The 14145-nt window shown below is 41.8% G+C and overlaps 1 protein-coding gene across 3 annotated transcripts; it reads left to right on the top strand.

The window, feature by feature from the left end:
* Positions 1 to 903: 903 nt before the first annotated feature.
* LOC129481776 (transmembrane and coiled-coil domain-containing protein 5B-like) lies at positions 904 to 13650 on the top strand. 3 transcript variants are annotated; one of them, XM_055276927.2, is made up of 12 exons: positions 904 to 997; positions 2445 to 2489; positions 3146 to 3295; positions 3601 to 3718; positions 4026 to 4076; positions 4731 to 4799; positions 6290 to 6346; positions 6841 to 6900; positions 7471 to 7535; positions 12310 to 12385; positions 12645 to 12688; positions 13327 to 13650. In XM_055276927.2, the coding sequence occupies exons 2-12, from the start codon at positions 2452 to 2454 to the stop codon at positions 13523 to 13525; spliced, it is 927 nt and encodes a 308-aa protein (XP_055132902.1). In that variant the 5' UTR covers positions 904 to 997; positions 2445 to 2451; the 3' UTR covers positions 13526 to 13650. The 3 variants fall into 3 exon arrangements, with proteins under 3 accessions (XP_055132902.1, XP_055132901.1, XP_055132903.1); XM_055276926.1 differs by lacking the exon at positions 904 to 997 and adding an exon at positions 1438 to 1571; XM_055276928.1 differs by lacking the exons at positions 904 to 997; positions 13327 to 13650 and adding exons at positions 1438 to 1571; positions 13133 to 13244.
* Positions 13651 to 14145: the final 495 nt, after the last annotated feature.

The raw sequence follows: 14145 nt of genomic DNA, 5'->3' as shown, positions 1-14145 counted from the left end.
TAGAGTTGTTCATGTGCTCGTTTGAGGCATTCTTCCCTTACCAGTCAAATGTTCCTAGGAAGTCATATACCAGTTAAACTCTCCCATTTTGCCTCTTAATGTACATACTTGAGCCCACTCGTCCAGCTCCTGAGATCTTACCAGAAAGCGGCTGATCACCAACTTCAGGTGTTTCTATTTATTGCGAGACTGCCTTTCCCTGGCACCGGCTGCAACCAATTATTATTTCAGAGAGGCAGTGTAACAGCTGCCTGACCATCACCTGATGGTTGCCTCACATTTCTGATTCCTGGTGTGTGTGTGTCTGTGTGTGTGTGTGGGTGGGTGTGTGTGTGTGGGTGCGGCAGGAAAGCCCTCTCTGGCTCTGCTCATGTCTTACCAGTTACCTACTGAAACAGAAGCAGCATTTCAGCTAACTGAAAAGGATGGATAAGGTTATGGGAGATATTACTGCATAGGAGAGATGTTTTGGGAGAAACACTAGTGTGTCTTATAAGGACTTTTCAGCAACTTGAGATTAGTACAATTTATCTGGAAAAGGTTAGACTTAAATCATAGAAGAATTCTCTCCTTTTGAGCTAAAAAAAAAAAGAAAGAAAGTAAAAAGATCATAGGGGAGTAAATTGCATATACAGGACAGAAATGGACAGACCTGAAGTCCAAGCACACACCTTTATTGATATCTCTTCAATTCTGTATCCTGCCTCATCTTCTTAGTCAACACAGAGAAGAACCCAGGAATGGTTAGCAGAGTGACACTGACATGTAAAATTCCATCTACTGTTCCAGCAATTTAAGACCTCAAAAAGCGAAGAGGGAATTCCAAAGGAGTGGGCAGTAAAATGGAATCTCTGGACCCTACACTCCTCTTCCTTCCTGTTCCACCTCCACACACTCCTTCCACCTTTGAAACGTCAGATCCTTTTTTCCCAATGACGGCATTGCCAGTTAAGGGAAAATAAAGAGACTTGTTCTGCAACTCCAAGAATCTGATTGGGTGAGAATGAGGGCTTGCTTATCTCATAGATAAGTCTTCTCTCAGATCCTTCCTGGCCTGCTCTCTGACATCCCTACCTTATAGCTCCTGGATGCATTCAATATAGATGCATGCTTTGGATTTGGGGGCAGCAATTTGTACACATGCCGCACAGAGATCATGGAAGAGAAATTAAAGTGATCACAAGTACCATTAGGCCTAGAGATTTGGAAAAATGAAATATGTTCTATAAAACTGATTACTGCTTCGGAAGAGATTTGAACTGTACCTAGAAATCTGTTTCATAGATCTTATTGCTGCTACAGAAGAGATCTAGACCATCCTAAAGTGCTGAACTCTGCCCCCGCTGTGCCCACAGTGATGCTGCAGCTGGATTGTTGCTGCCCCACCCACCCCCCTACTTACCTCACCCACACAACCCACTATGACACACTGCCCTGCCCAGCCAGAGATTATATAATAGGTCCAGCTATGCGCTGTTACTATCAGTAAGGCATTGCCCTTTCTGACAGTTCTGACATTCAGTTGGAAATCTCTGTTGGGAGCAGAAGAAATCTCAATTGGGAAGAGAAGGGTGAGCTCAGAGGGCATCATCATCACACCACATTACTGTGTGTAAAGACCGTAGAAAGAAAAGTAAAACCCAGGGAGAGTGAGGAAAAAAAAAAAAAAAAAAAAAAAAAGGAGGCGGAGGCAGGAGAAGAAATTGAAAAGGGAATTAAAACAAAAGAGCTTAAATAGGAAGGGAAAAGAAGAGAAGATGCAATGTGAAAGGAGAATAGAGATTTTGTTCTCTACTTTTCTTAGGTTGGATTTGGTCCTGAACTTGTGTAGTGCGATGATTAGGATATGCTGTGTCTGAGAGCGTGACATGTGTTTCTTCCTTTCAGTAGTTGTATCTTGTTGCCCATGCTGCTGTTTCTGCTGTTGTTTTAGGGTTAACTCCACTTATAATAGCTACAGATTTTTCGAAAGTAGGATGGTAATAAACTAATACAAATCAGTCAGCCAACTTTTTGTTACCCTCTAACTCTTCTACTATTTTTTAAAGTTTCTCTGAAGGTTTGGTTAAAAACAAACACTCAGTGTGTTTGTCAATAGACATACATGAATACCCTTAGCAACTTGTGATGGGACAAATGTAGGTGAGAAAAGGAAAATGGAGCCAAAGTGTGGAAAATTTTGAAAACAAAAAGATTCCTGTGCTCCAGTGGGTTTCATTTATGAGATTTTTTAAATTAAAATACGATCTGGTTTACTGAAATTTAGCTTGTAAAAAATACTGCTATTGATCCCGGGAAGCGTGAGAGTGTAGGAGGCTTATGTTTCTTCTTGGCTCTGTGCGGCCTGAACACAAGGTCCACCTTTTACCTGCTCCTTCCTGGGGCAATTAGTGCATTGGCTGTTAGGGGCTCTTCCATAACGGATGTTTGTGTTCACATTTTAGGGACGCTATGATGGAAGACGTTGGACAGAATCCCCTGGATGATGTGTAAGTATGGGAATAATAAAAGAGTTCAGTAGAGGAAGCTCCAAGGGAAGAGTCTCCAGCGATCCAGTAAGGAAGAACTCCGTTGTGTGAGACCTTATCTCCTCAAGTCTGAGGAGGCTTCCTAGGGATAAGAAACTTTGGCTTCAGTTCTCATCAGAATAATGATGGGGTTTTCAAAGATCTCTAGTGTCTCAAGTAGCTAATCAGTCTGGCAGGAAAAAGATTCATCTCCCTTTTGGCCTCTACTCAGCCCATGTCCCTGCCTGACTAGGTTAGAAGATAACAAAAGGAGAAACCTTGCCCTTGCAGGTCTTTAAATGCTTTAGAGGTATTGCTTGGATTCTGCATACTTCATCTAAAATATCTTAAAACAAGTGTGTTAAAGTATTCATAGAAAAAATATTTCTTTTGCTTCATGAAAGATTTGTTTTAGTGGGTTCCACCTATAGTATTTAAAATTAAAATATGGTTCCACTCCAGGAATTTACTTTATGCAAAACAGTGTAGAAATCAATTTATCATGGAAAACAAAATAAGGCTGGTTAAGCTTATTAACAACAGAGGATAAGAGAATGAATGAAATTATAGGAGAACGTCTTCTTAGAGCTCCTATGTTTTCCTGTCCTGAGGTTGGTGATAAAGATGATTTTCTGTAGGTACCGGATGATAGCATTACCAGCATTAGAAGCCGTAAAACAGAACCTTAACTGCCTGAATTCAGACCTTGAAAAGGACCTGCAGAAACTGGATGTGGAGAATCAGGTTGTCCTTAGAAAGATTAAAGAGAAAGAAGAAAATATTCGAAGGTAAGCCTTTGTGGTTGGTGGGGAAAGGGCCTCTCCTCCCCTGCAGGTCCCTTGGGATACAGAAGGTGGAAGAAAGATGGTGAATCTTGACGTTTTATTTAAATCCTAAAGTATGAACTACAGTGCCCTCAAAATACTTCAGGTATAGATCTTTGCATTAAATTTTCACATTAGGTTGACATTTTATCACCATTGCATTTGGTAGTTACTCTGACTTCCTGAGACTTCAAAAGTAGCTTCTCAAACTGGGGCCCTGGCAGCTTCCTTAGGGGCTGATCCACACCTGGGTGACTTTATTTTTTCAGCCTGGAAAGAGAGCTGGCCTTGTCACTAGAACAAGCCAAAGAGGAGGAGGAGTTGAACTGTATCAGAGATGAACAGGAGGAATCCCTGAGGGAGCTGGAATTAGAGATAGCAAAGCTGGTAAGGAGGTGTCTAGAAAATGACCATTGGATGCATTTTGTTTGCATTCTGCTGCTCTCTTTCCCAGGAATTCATCCCATGTTCATTGCTTCTGTGTCTAAAATCATGGCTGTTTAAGAGAGTGCTCTGGGAATGAAGCCCTGGGCATGGGGGCCGAAGAGGCTTTTTTCCCAGCTCTGCTGTGTGAGCCAGAGTGCACTTTTCCGACTTGATAGACTAATCCCCAGATATTATTCCAGTGGCCTGGTGAAGGGGGAGAGATGACGGCAGAGCAACTTTCTTCCCTTGACTTCCTTTTTCCCCACAGGAAAAAAGTAATGCAGTCCTAAGCAGGAATGTGGTGGAGATTCAGGAAAAGGTAAGGAGAGCCCTGGGTGTTTTAGGGTCCCCGAGTCCCCAACAACATCGTGTCTTCACAAGAGAAAGGCTGATGGGCTGGGCTGGGAGTATGCAGGAGGGGTCCTAGACACATTCAGAATGAGAAAAGATATACATAAACGTTAATGGAAAGGCTGTTCTCCACATAGCAAAGCCTGCCCTGGAAACAAGCCTCGTTTCTTAGGAATCTCGGTAAGAGTTATCTTCCAGAACTCTCTAATCACAGAAACTGGAGAAGAAGGAGCAACTGGCAAAGTTTGCATGCTCCCTCTGCACTGCTGCTGCCAATTGTTCTCTGGGCATTACAGATTGTGGTGAGAGGGCTAAAGAGCTGTACAGAGGGAAAAGACTTATCCCTCCTTCCACTCTGCCCCATTCTCTCTTCCCTTTCTCATTGTCCTCCCCTCCTCGCTGTGCCCTTACTTCCATGGGCTATGGGAACAGAAAAGTCTGTCCAGCCCGCATGGAGTCAGGCAGCCTCCACAGGGAGAAGGAGATGCTTTTCTTCCAAGCTTCTATCCAGGGCCCAAATTAGTAACCACCGTCTGCAGCCTGGGACCCCAGTCTGCCACGGTCCCAGGTTTTCATGTCTGTGTGCCTTATAGGGTTCATGATTTTTTAAATGGTATTTTAGATTGCAGGGTTATTTACAAATATTGGCCGTGAAGAAGAAACCACAAAGCAGATCCTGGAGGAAATGAAGGTGAGTAGATAAAACAAACAGATTTTTCTGGGAGATGTGTCAATTCTAGGTCCCGTGAGAAATTGCTCTCAAGGACTACCCTAGGGTATGTACTGGTTATGTCTGTGTACTTGTCAGAGATGAGTCAGTGTCCTTTATTCTCTGTATGTAATCCCATGGCCTGTGGGGCATTTATGACATCACTAGTCACACTAGGAGCAGAGATGGCTGCAGTGGATCAAAGTGGAGGGAACTGCTCCAGAGTCCCCATCTTCCACCAGTCAATAAAACACACGTTCTGAATGCCCACTGGGACTTGCCCTCCGGAAGTTTATTATTTAAGTGAGGACACACAAATAAGCTATTCAACAGGAAGAAAATATTGACTCCCATAATCATACAAGGATGTGTCATGATCTTCTGATTTTCCAACCCATGGCTCAAAGGCCAAAGAAGTGGTTTTATTTTTAATTTATTTTATTATCATTTTCCTCTGCTAGAAGATAAACCCATTGAGAACATGAGTTGTTGCCTATGTTGTTCATTTGTTTCCCCAGGGCCTAGAACTATGTGCCTGGCACACAGTAGATGCCCAATAAATATATATTGAATGAATGACTACACTGTACACCCAATAGTGGGGAAAACCCCTATTAGGAAGCTCTTTGCATACTTATGTGGTGAGTGTGGCAATTTAACCGAGCCCACTATACAAGAGCTCCACTGTCTTATGCATTTCTCAGAAAAAGAGAAACCAGGTTTCTCTCTCTTTTCTTTTTTTTTTTTTTCTGAGATGGATTCTCTCTCTGTCACCCGGGCTGGAGTGCAGTGGTAAGATCTCGGCTCACTGCAACCTCTGCTTCCCAGGAGTTAAAGCAATTCTCCTGCCTCAGCCTCCTGAGTAGCTGGGACTACAGGCACACGCCATGATACCTGGCTAATTTTTGTATTTTCAGTAGAGATGGGGTTTCACCACATTGTCCAGAGTTCACCATGTTGGCCAGGGTGGTCTTGAATTCCTGACCTCAGATTCAGACCTTGAATTCAGACCTTGAATCTGCCTGCCTCAGTCTCCAAAAGTGCTGGGATTACAGGCGTGAGTCGCCACACCTGGCCCAGGTTTCTCTTTTATTTCCTGTGTGATTCAGGGGACATGCCAGTGCACCCTATGAAATATGAGCGGGAGGAAGAGGCTTGTGAGCTTTGGTCAGTAGGCCTGGAGGAAGGAGGAAGGCTGGGCTCACTGAATGGGCACTGGCCTACTGAGGCATAAATGTCAGCTCTGCCACTTTAACAAGTTACATACTCAACTTCTCTGCGCCTTTGTTTCCTCATTTGTAAAATGGGGGGAGGCGATAATAACAAGGGCCCACCCTAAATTGTTATCAGATGTCTTCAACATGATAGCCATTAGTATCATGCCCTCTGCTGGTCTAGAGATGGTAATTACCCACTTCCCTTCCATAAAAGAATGCTAGTAACTTTCTGCCATCACTCATTGTCTTCCATAGGCAAGACTACAGAAGTCAACAGAGTCCTGTGTAAAGCAAGAGGAGGAGCTGGCCAAGGTAGAGGCAATGTCTCTTCCACTGAGGGTCTGCCCAGGACAGAATGGGAGAGAATCCCAAGGGTCTTAGAAACAGGTCTGCTTGAGGCATGGGAGGGGGAGGTACAAAAACATCTTGCAAATGAATTTCTGATTCTTATGCATTCTTATGCAGCTGAAGGGAAAGAAAACTTCTATTAAAAATATTGCTTTTACCATTTCTTACACCTCTATGTCAAATACCATTGTTGAATTCCAAACCAAAGTGCCTTGACACGTCCCCTGGTATTTCACATGAGAGGCAGATGACAACTTGGACAAAATATTTCCTTTGCTTAAAATCAGACCCTGTGCCTAACGATGAGATCACCTCTTTGTGATGTGATTGTTTTTCCTTCAAGTCAGGAGTTGCTAGGTAACCAGCCAAGTGCCAGTGCACCAGGTAGAGCCCCAGGGAGGAGACTGGGCTTGGTTCTGATTTAACTCATGGAGTTTGTTAATTTTCTTTCTTTTTAGATAGAGAGTGACTACCAATCTGTGTCTGAGCTCTGTAAGGACCAGATCTACTACATAAAGGTACAACCCACATGGAGGAAAAGTCTGAGTAGAGGCAGAATGTCTCCAAGGCCATGGGTTCCTTGGTTTTTCATTAGGCTAGAATGTGTCACTAGGGAAAATGCTCTGTATACAACAGCAACAAGAAGACGGGTGTATGTCAAGGATTTACTTTGTGCCAAGTACTGTGCTAAGCACTCAGCATAGAGTATTTTTCTCAATCAATTTGTTCAATAATTCTATGAGCGTGACAGTTATGATCAAGGGGACAATGAGGTTTCAGGAAGTTAGAACACAGCTAGTAACGGGGAACGCAGCTAGTATGGGGGAACACAGCTAGTAAACGTCAGAGCTGGGATTTGAATACAAGCAGGCACCTAAATGGGAGGGAGCTCTTTTTGTTCATATACATCCATTCTGGTCACTAATATCTTTGAATTTTTTATTAGAACCCCTCCCCCACTGGTGTGTGCATACTGATGAGTATACTGTTTGGAAAATAATTAGCAGAATGTTTTTATTAATGACATCATGATGAAATATGGAAATTTTCCATTTATGACTTTGTTTTTTTTTTAACTTCATGGAAAGAAATACCAGCAAGTTTTGAGGACGATGAAAGAGGAAAAGGAGGTGCTGCTTCTTGAAAAAGAAACGTAAGCTTAGAAAAATGGCCTCCCTGGCGGACTGCAGTGGCAGTTGGGCAGTCTGGGTGGTCTTTGAAGGGCAGGGTGCTTCTCAGCACAGTGTGTGTCACTGTGTAAATGGCCTCCAACAAGTCATCTCTTTCAGCCTCTGCTCCATGGTTCAGACTGGAAAACCAACAGCATTCAGGCTTTCCTCTTGCCTTCCTCAGCAACTGGTGTTTTAAAAGCCTTTTTTTGGCCAGGCGTGGTGACTCACGCCTATAATCCCAGCACTTTGAGAGGCCAAGGCGAGTGGATCACCTGAGGTCAGGAGATCGAGACCATCCTGGCCAACATGGTGAAACCCTGTCTCTACTAAAAAAATACAAAAACGAGCCGGGCGTAGTGGCGGCCACCTGTAATCCTAGCTACTCAGAAGGCTGAGGCATGAGAATCCCTTGAACCCGGGAGGTGGAAGTTGCAGTGAGCCAAGATCAGGCCACTGCACTTCAGCCTAGGCAACAGAGTGAGACTTTGTCGCAAAAAAAAAAAAAAAGAAAGAAAAAGATCTCTTTTTAATGTTCTTCTCTTTGTTGTTGTTGTTCTTATTGTTGTTGTTGTTGTTGTCTGTTTGAGACAGAGTTTCACTCTTGTCGCCCAGGCTGGAGTGCAATGGTATGATCTCAGTTAACTGCAACCTCCACCTCCCAGGTTCAAGCGATTCTCCTGCCTCAGCCTCCCAAGTAGCTGGGATTACAGGCATGTGCCACCGCGCCCAGCTAATTTTTTTTTTTTTTTTTTTTTTTTTGAGACGGAGTCTTGCTCTGTCTCCCAGGCGGGTGTGCAATGGCGCGATCTCGGCTCACTGCAAGCTCCGCCTCCCGGGTTCATGCCATTCTCCTGCCTCAGCCTCCCGAGTAGCTGGGACTACAGATTAATTTTTGTATTTTTAGTAGAGACAGGTTTTCACCATGTTAGCCAGGCTGGTCTCGAACTCCTGATCCCAGGTGATCCACCCCACTCGGACTCCCAAAGTGCTGGGATTACAGGCGTGAGCCACCGTGCCCGGCCCTAATGTTCTTTTCACATGTCCTCAGAGGCATGCCGTTCCTGAAAATTATCTGGAGCTATGTTCAGAGAGGAAGAAACGTAGTAAAAAGAGGACTAGGGGCCCAGAAATATTCCTTTATGTGTGTGTGCTGTCCCCTTTCCCAGGATGCAGTGGGTCCACCAGACTGACCAGAGGCCCCAGTGATACCCTTTTATACTTTCTTTCCATAGACTGTATGTCTCAGGAATTGTCACACTTTCCTTTTGATTATTTATACTTTTCAATTGCATTATATAATATACATAGAGTGCACAAATTTTATATAGCTTGGTGAATTTTTATACGTGATAACACCACTGAGATCAAGCTATGGAACATTTTGAGTTCCCGAAAAGTCTCCCTGTGCCCTCCTCCCAGTCAGTACTCCCGGAAAAGTAACCACTAGCCTGACTTCTATCTCTTTCTTTTTAAAACATTCTTGAACTTTATATAAATTTAGTATGTTCTTGATTGTATCTGGTTTTCACTGAGACTCACTCGCATTGCTGCATGATTTGTTCTTTTTCATGGCTGTTATATTCTATTATAGAAATATGGCACAATTTATCTATGCTATTGTTAAGGACCATGTTGCTTATTTCCAGTTTGGACATTTATAATAAAGCTGCTACAAGCATTCTTGTGCATGTCTTTTGATGGATGTATCCTCTCATTTTTCTTGGGTTATATACCAAGGAATAGAATTTCTAGGTCACAGAGTATATACATCTTTGGTTTACTAGATAAGCTAAACAATTTTCCAAAGTGCCTGTACCAACATCCCCTCCCATAAAAAATGTACAAGAGTTCTAGTTATTCCTCATCCTTACTTTCACTCAGTATTTATAGCCTTTATGATTTTAGCTATTCTGGCAGGAGGGTGTAGTGATGTATACAATTTTGATTTAAAAAACATTTTATTACTGAATAATAATGATATTTTATGTGCATTTTATTGCTGATTAATAATGATGTTTTATAGCTTTTCACACAGTTTGGAAATTTGAATGTCCTCTTTTGTGACATGTCTTTTGCCTGCATCTGTGAGATGGTTAGTTTTTTTCTAATCGATTAGTAGGAGTTCCTTATTTTTTTCATAAGATCCTTTGTCAAATGTATGTATTATAGTCTATTCTGTGGCTTTCCTTTTTTACTCTCTCAATGACATTTTAGATAAACAATAGTTATTAATTTAGAAAAAATGTAATCTGTGAAATGTATCAGTCCATTCTTTTTTGCTTTCTGCCTAATTTTAGAGGTCATAAAACTACTCTCTATGGTTTCCCCTAGAATTTTTTATCATTTACCTTTTACTCAGGTTTACATTCTTTTGGAATTTATTTTCTTTTCTGTGGTGTGAGGTAGAGATTAAAATTTGTGGGGTTTTTTTCCATATGGATATCCAATTGATCCAGCACCATTTATTGAAGATACTATGCATTTGCAGTGGTGTCTTATTTTATGTCTAGTGACCATATATGTGTGAGTGTTTCTGGATGCTTTATTCTGTGCAATTAGTCACTGTTTCTATCCTTGTGCCAAAACTACACTAATTATTATAGCTTTATAATTAGTATTGATATGGTAGCTTGAATTCTGCATAATTATCTTGGCTTTCTTGGCCCCTTGAATTTCTATATAAATTTTTAAATCGGTTTTTCAACTTCTACCAAAACAAAAACAAAAAACCTTGCTGAGATGTTGACTGGAGTTACATGGAATCTATAGATAAAGTGAGAGGATAATTAGTATCTAAACAATAGTTTTCCAGGGCCAGGTGCTTGGCTCATGCCTGTAATGCCAGTGTTTTGGGAGGCTGCGGGGGAGGTTCTCTTGAGGCCAGGAGATCGAGACTAGCCTGGGCAACATAGCAAGACACTATCTCTACAAAAAATAAAACAAATTAGCCGGGCATGGTTGTGTGTGCTTATAGTCCTAGCTACTCAGGAGGCTGAGGCAGGAGGATTGTTTGAGCCCAGGAGTTTGAGGTAAAAGTGAGTTATATTGCATCACTGTATTCCAGCCTGGACCAAAGAGTGAGATACTATCTCAAAAAGAATAATAAAAATAAACAATAGTTTCACACACCATGATATCTTTATCCCTTCATTTATTTAGATATTTAATTTCTCAAAATAATGTTTTACAGTTTTCTGTGTGGTATTCTTATACACTTTCCATCAGATTTATTCCTAAGTATTTTATATTTTTAATGCTACTGTGAATGCTGTGTTAATTTGATTTTCTTTTTTTATTAATATTAAAAAAAATAGAGACGGTGGCCGGGTGTGGTGGCTCATGCCTGTAATCCCAGCACTTTGGGAAGCCAAGGCAGGTGGATTACCTGAGGTCAGGAGTTTGAGACCAGCCTAACCAACATGATGAAACCCTGTCTCTACTAAAAATACAAAAAAAAAAAAAAAAATAGCCAGGTGTGGTGGCACATGCCTGTAGTCCCAGCTACTTGGGAGGCTGAGGCAGGAGAATTGCTTGAACCCGGGAGGTGGAGGTTGCAGTGAGCCGAGATTATGCCACTGCACTCCAGCCTGGGTGACAGAGTGAGACTCCATCTCAAAAAATAAAAATAATAAAATAAAATAATAAAATAAAATAAAATAAATAAAATAAAATAAAATAAATAGAGACAGGGTCCCGCTATGTTGCCCAGGCTGGTCTCAAACTCCTGAGCTTAAGTGATCCTCCCACCTTGGCCTCCCAAAGTGCTAGGATTGCAGGTGTGAGCCAACATGCCCAGCCTTGATATTTTAATTGATTACTGTTAGTGCATAGAAATACAATTGGTTTCTATATATTGAACTTGTATCATTAATCTGGCTAAATTCACCTATTCTAAAAATTTCTTTTAGTTTCTCAACTATAAAGAATCACAATTGTATTTTTTCCTTTTCAGTCTTTACCTTTTTATTTCTTTTTCTTGCTTTATTGAATTATTTGCAAGCATTTGCAGGCATTATTTGCTGGTATTATTCACAGGCATTTCCATTAATGGACTCAATCCTCTTGCAGAAAATGAAACTTAGGACAACAAAACAAAACAAAACAAAACAAACGAACAAACAATGAACAGAAGGTATTGGCGAGTGAATAAAAGCAAGCAGATTCTGGAAGGGATCTGGCACTTGGAAAAAGAGAATGATGGGCATTATTTCCCGTATTTTTATAGTTTCTAGCCTGAAGAAAGACCAAACTGGGTGTGTAAGATGCACCAGCAGAGAAAACCTATAGTCCTTTTGGACTAACAAAATAGAGAATAAAGAGTTTGAGGCAGCCAATGATACTGGGGAAAAAGTAGGGAGTCAGACATGGGGAGTTCCTAAATCTGTGTCTAAACTATACCTGAATCTCTGACTGGACTTCCAAACCATGCGTGCTCAGGGCAATGTGTGAGCAGCCCAGCTGAGAACATAAGACCAGAACTGACATTTGAGCTGCCACCAAGACACAAACTGCAGTTTGAATCCAACGTCAGGGTTATATCCAGCTTAGTTTTCACTGATTGTCTTTCTTTTAAAAATGAATCACGTTTACTTGGCTCTTTATAAGTTCAGCAATTATGGATTTTAAACGTTGAGCATTGTGAATGTTATTAAGAGTCTAGGATATGAATCGTAGATGTCGCATAACTTAGGAAAGCACCTTTGATCATCCTCTCAGATTATGTTACCTAATTCTTGGCTCTGATCTCTTACCTAGATCCAAAGCCCAGAATGACTCCTCTCAAATAGTGAAACCTGGGTCAATTTTGGTGGACACCACCCAAAGAAACATGGCAAGTTTTTCCTATTCCAAACCTGGGTTTTCCTCTATCTCTTCCCTCTCCTAGGTTCTCTCTCTCTCTCTCTCCCTCCTTTTTAATAATCCTATAATTAGGAAATAATGAGGTTTAGTGCCTACTCCACACCATGGAAGCTAGGAGGTGGCAGAGCCAGAATTCAAACCCAGGCATCCTGACTCCAGGGTCTCTGCTCTTCTGCCTCTCTGTGAACGCATGAAAAGCCATAGCTGTGATTTTTCATTGCTTCCCACAGGATAAGACCACCATTAAGAAACAGGAGAGAATCTGTTGGTACAAGTAAGTGGAAGAATCTTGCTTTTACCTAGCCTAGACCACATTTCACTCTGCACATTACCCAATAAGGGCCAAAAGAACAAGGATAAACACATCATCCACTGATCAGAATACATAAGGCAGCCCCAAATTTCTCCCAACCATTCTTACTTTTCTCAATGCAGAATTATAACACCAGAGTTAAACAGCAGTTATAAATAGCTGGAGAAATGTGTGCATATTTCTGAGAAATTTGGGATAAAGATGTAGGTTGCATTTAACTTTTATTTTTCATTCTTATGATCCTAGGTATAGCCCCTTTGCATTTTTCAAGTCCTGAACTTGATTACCTCTGTGATATTCCTCGTTGGGAAAAAAGTCCAGGGTGCATTAATTTTCTTAGTTATCTTCAGGCTTAGAAATTTTAGAAAAAAGATCCTTGAACTCTCTGTGCCTTTGCTTTTTTAGTTTTTGAAACAGGAAGATTGACCCTGAAGAGCTTCAAGTGGCACTTTAATAAAAAGCCCCATTCCCTACTTTCCCATATCAACTTTGCCTCAAGAAAGCAATTCACCAGCCATTTATGACTGTGAGGTTTGCCTTTCACTGCTTGACCTCGGCCTGTCTTTTTTCTCATGCAAATAATGAACATCTCTTTGCAGGTATTTCCAGTATCTCACCTTCATGGCCCTAGTCTTCATTAAGTTGCTGGCTTGTGTGTTTTTCTACCTGCGGTACATAAACCCAGATTTTCTCGTGGATGTCCTGCCCCTGGTGCTAAGCAGGGGCACCTTGGAGAGTCTGAGGAAGGTCTTACATCCCTTGCTCACTCTAGAAGTGGAAGAAGTGCTACCACACTAGTCTAGGGTGACCTGGTGGCATCACCCCACACCTGAGTGGAGGGGACCATGGCTGTGGTCCCGTGTTGGGGATGGCCAGGAAGGATGTGGAAGACTTTGACTCAGAGCCGCTACTTGACATCTGAGATTTTCCATTTCATTCTTTCCCTGCTTTCCCTCTGGAATGTCTCTCTTTCAAATAAATAATATGTTTGACAAGAGTCTACAGTGTTGGTCTGTGAAGTTAGTCTGTGGGTCCTGGGACCCCTCACTAGGTATTCACAAGTTCCACCCTTTGCTGTTGAGAAAAGCTGCACTTGAGGTGAGATAATAAAAACTCCCCTCAGGACTTCCATTCTCTGCTGTATATTTTTAAAAACTTAAACAATCATACACTTACCCGGGTGTGGTGGCACGCACCTGTAATCCCAGCTACTCGGGAGGCTGAGGAGGGAGTATTGCTTGAACTGGGGAGGCAGAGGTTGCAGTGAGCCGGGATCGCGCCACTGCACTCCAGCCTGGGTGACAGAGTGAAACGTCTCAATAATAATAATAATAATAATAATAATAATAATGTGTTCATTTGTTAGATTCTCCAGCCTTTTTGGGATGTACATAAGGGCACTCAACTTAGGAACCACT

Source organism: Symphalangus syndactylus, chromosome 5, assembly GCF_028878055.3.
Source record: "Symphalangus syndactylus isolate Jambi chromosome 5, NHGRI_mSymSyn1-v2.1_pri, whole genome shotgun sequence".
NCBI classification, from domain to species: domain Eukaryota; kingdom Metazoa; phylum Chordata; class Mammalia; order Primates; family Hylobatidae; genus Symphalangus; species Symphalangus syndactylus.
The sequence above is the reverse complement of the archived record's forward strand: the minus strand, read 5'-3'. Positions and strand labels throughout refer to the sequence as shown.

What these genes read in the sequence shown, in the direction of transcription:
- LOC129481776 (XM_055276927.2), top strand. Translation starts at nt 2,452, where the DNA reads ATGATGGAAGACGTTGGACAGAATCCCCTGGATGATGT. An exon ending in AAAGAAGAAAATATTCGAAG is followed by an intron (nt 3,296 to 3,600) that starts GTAAGCCTTTGT and finishes TTATTTTTTCAG; the next exon opens with CCTGGAAAGAGAGCTGGCCT. An exon ending in AAGAGGAGGAGCTGGCCAAG is followed by an intron (nt 6,347 to 6,840) that starts GTAGAGGCAATG and finishes CTTTCTTTTTAG; the next exon opens with ATAGAGAGTGACTACCAATC.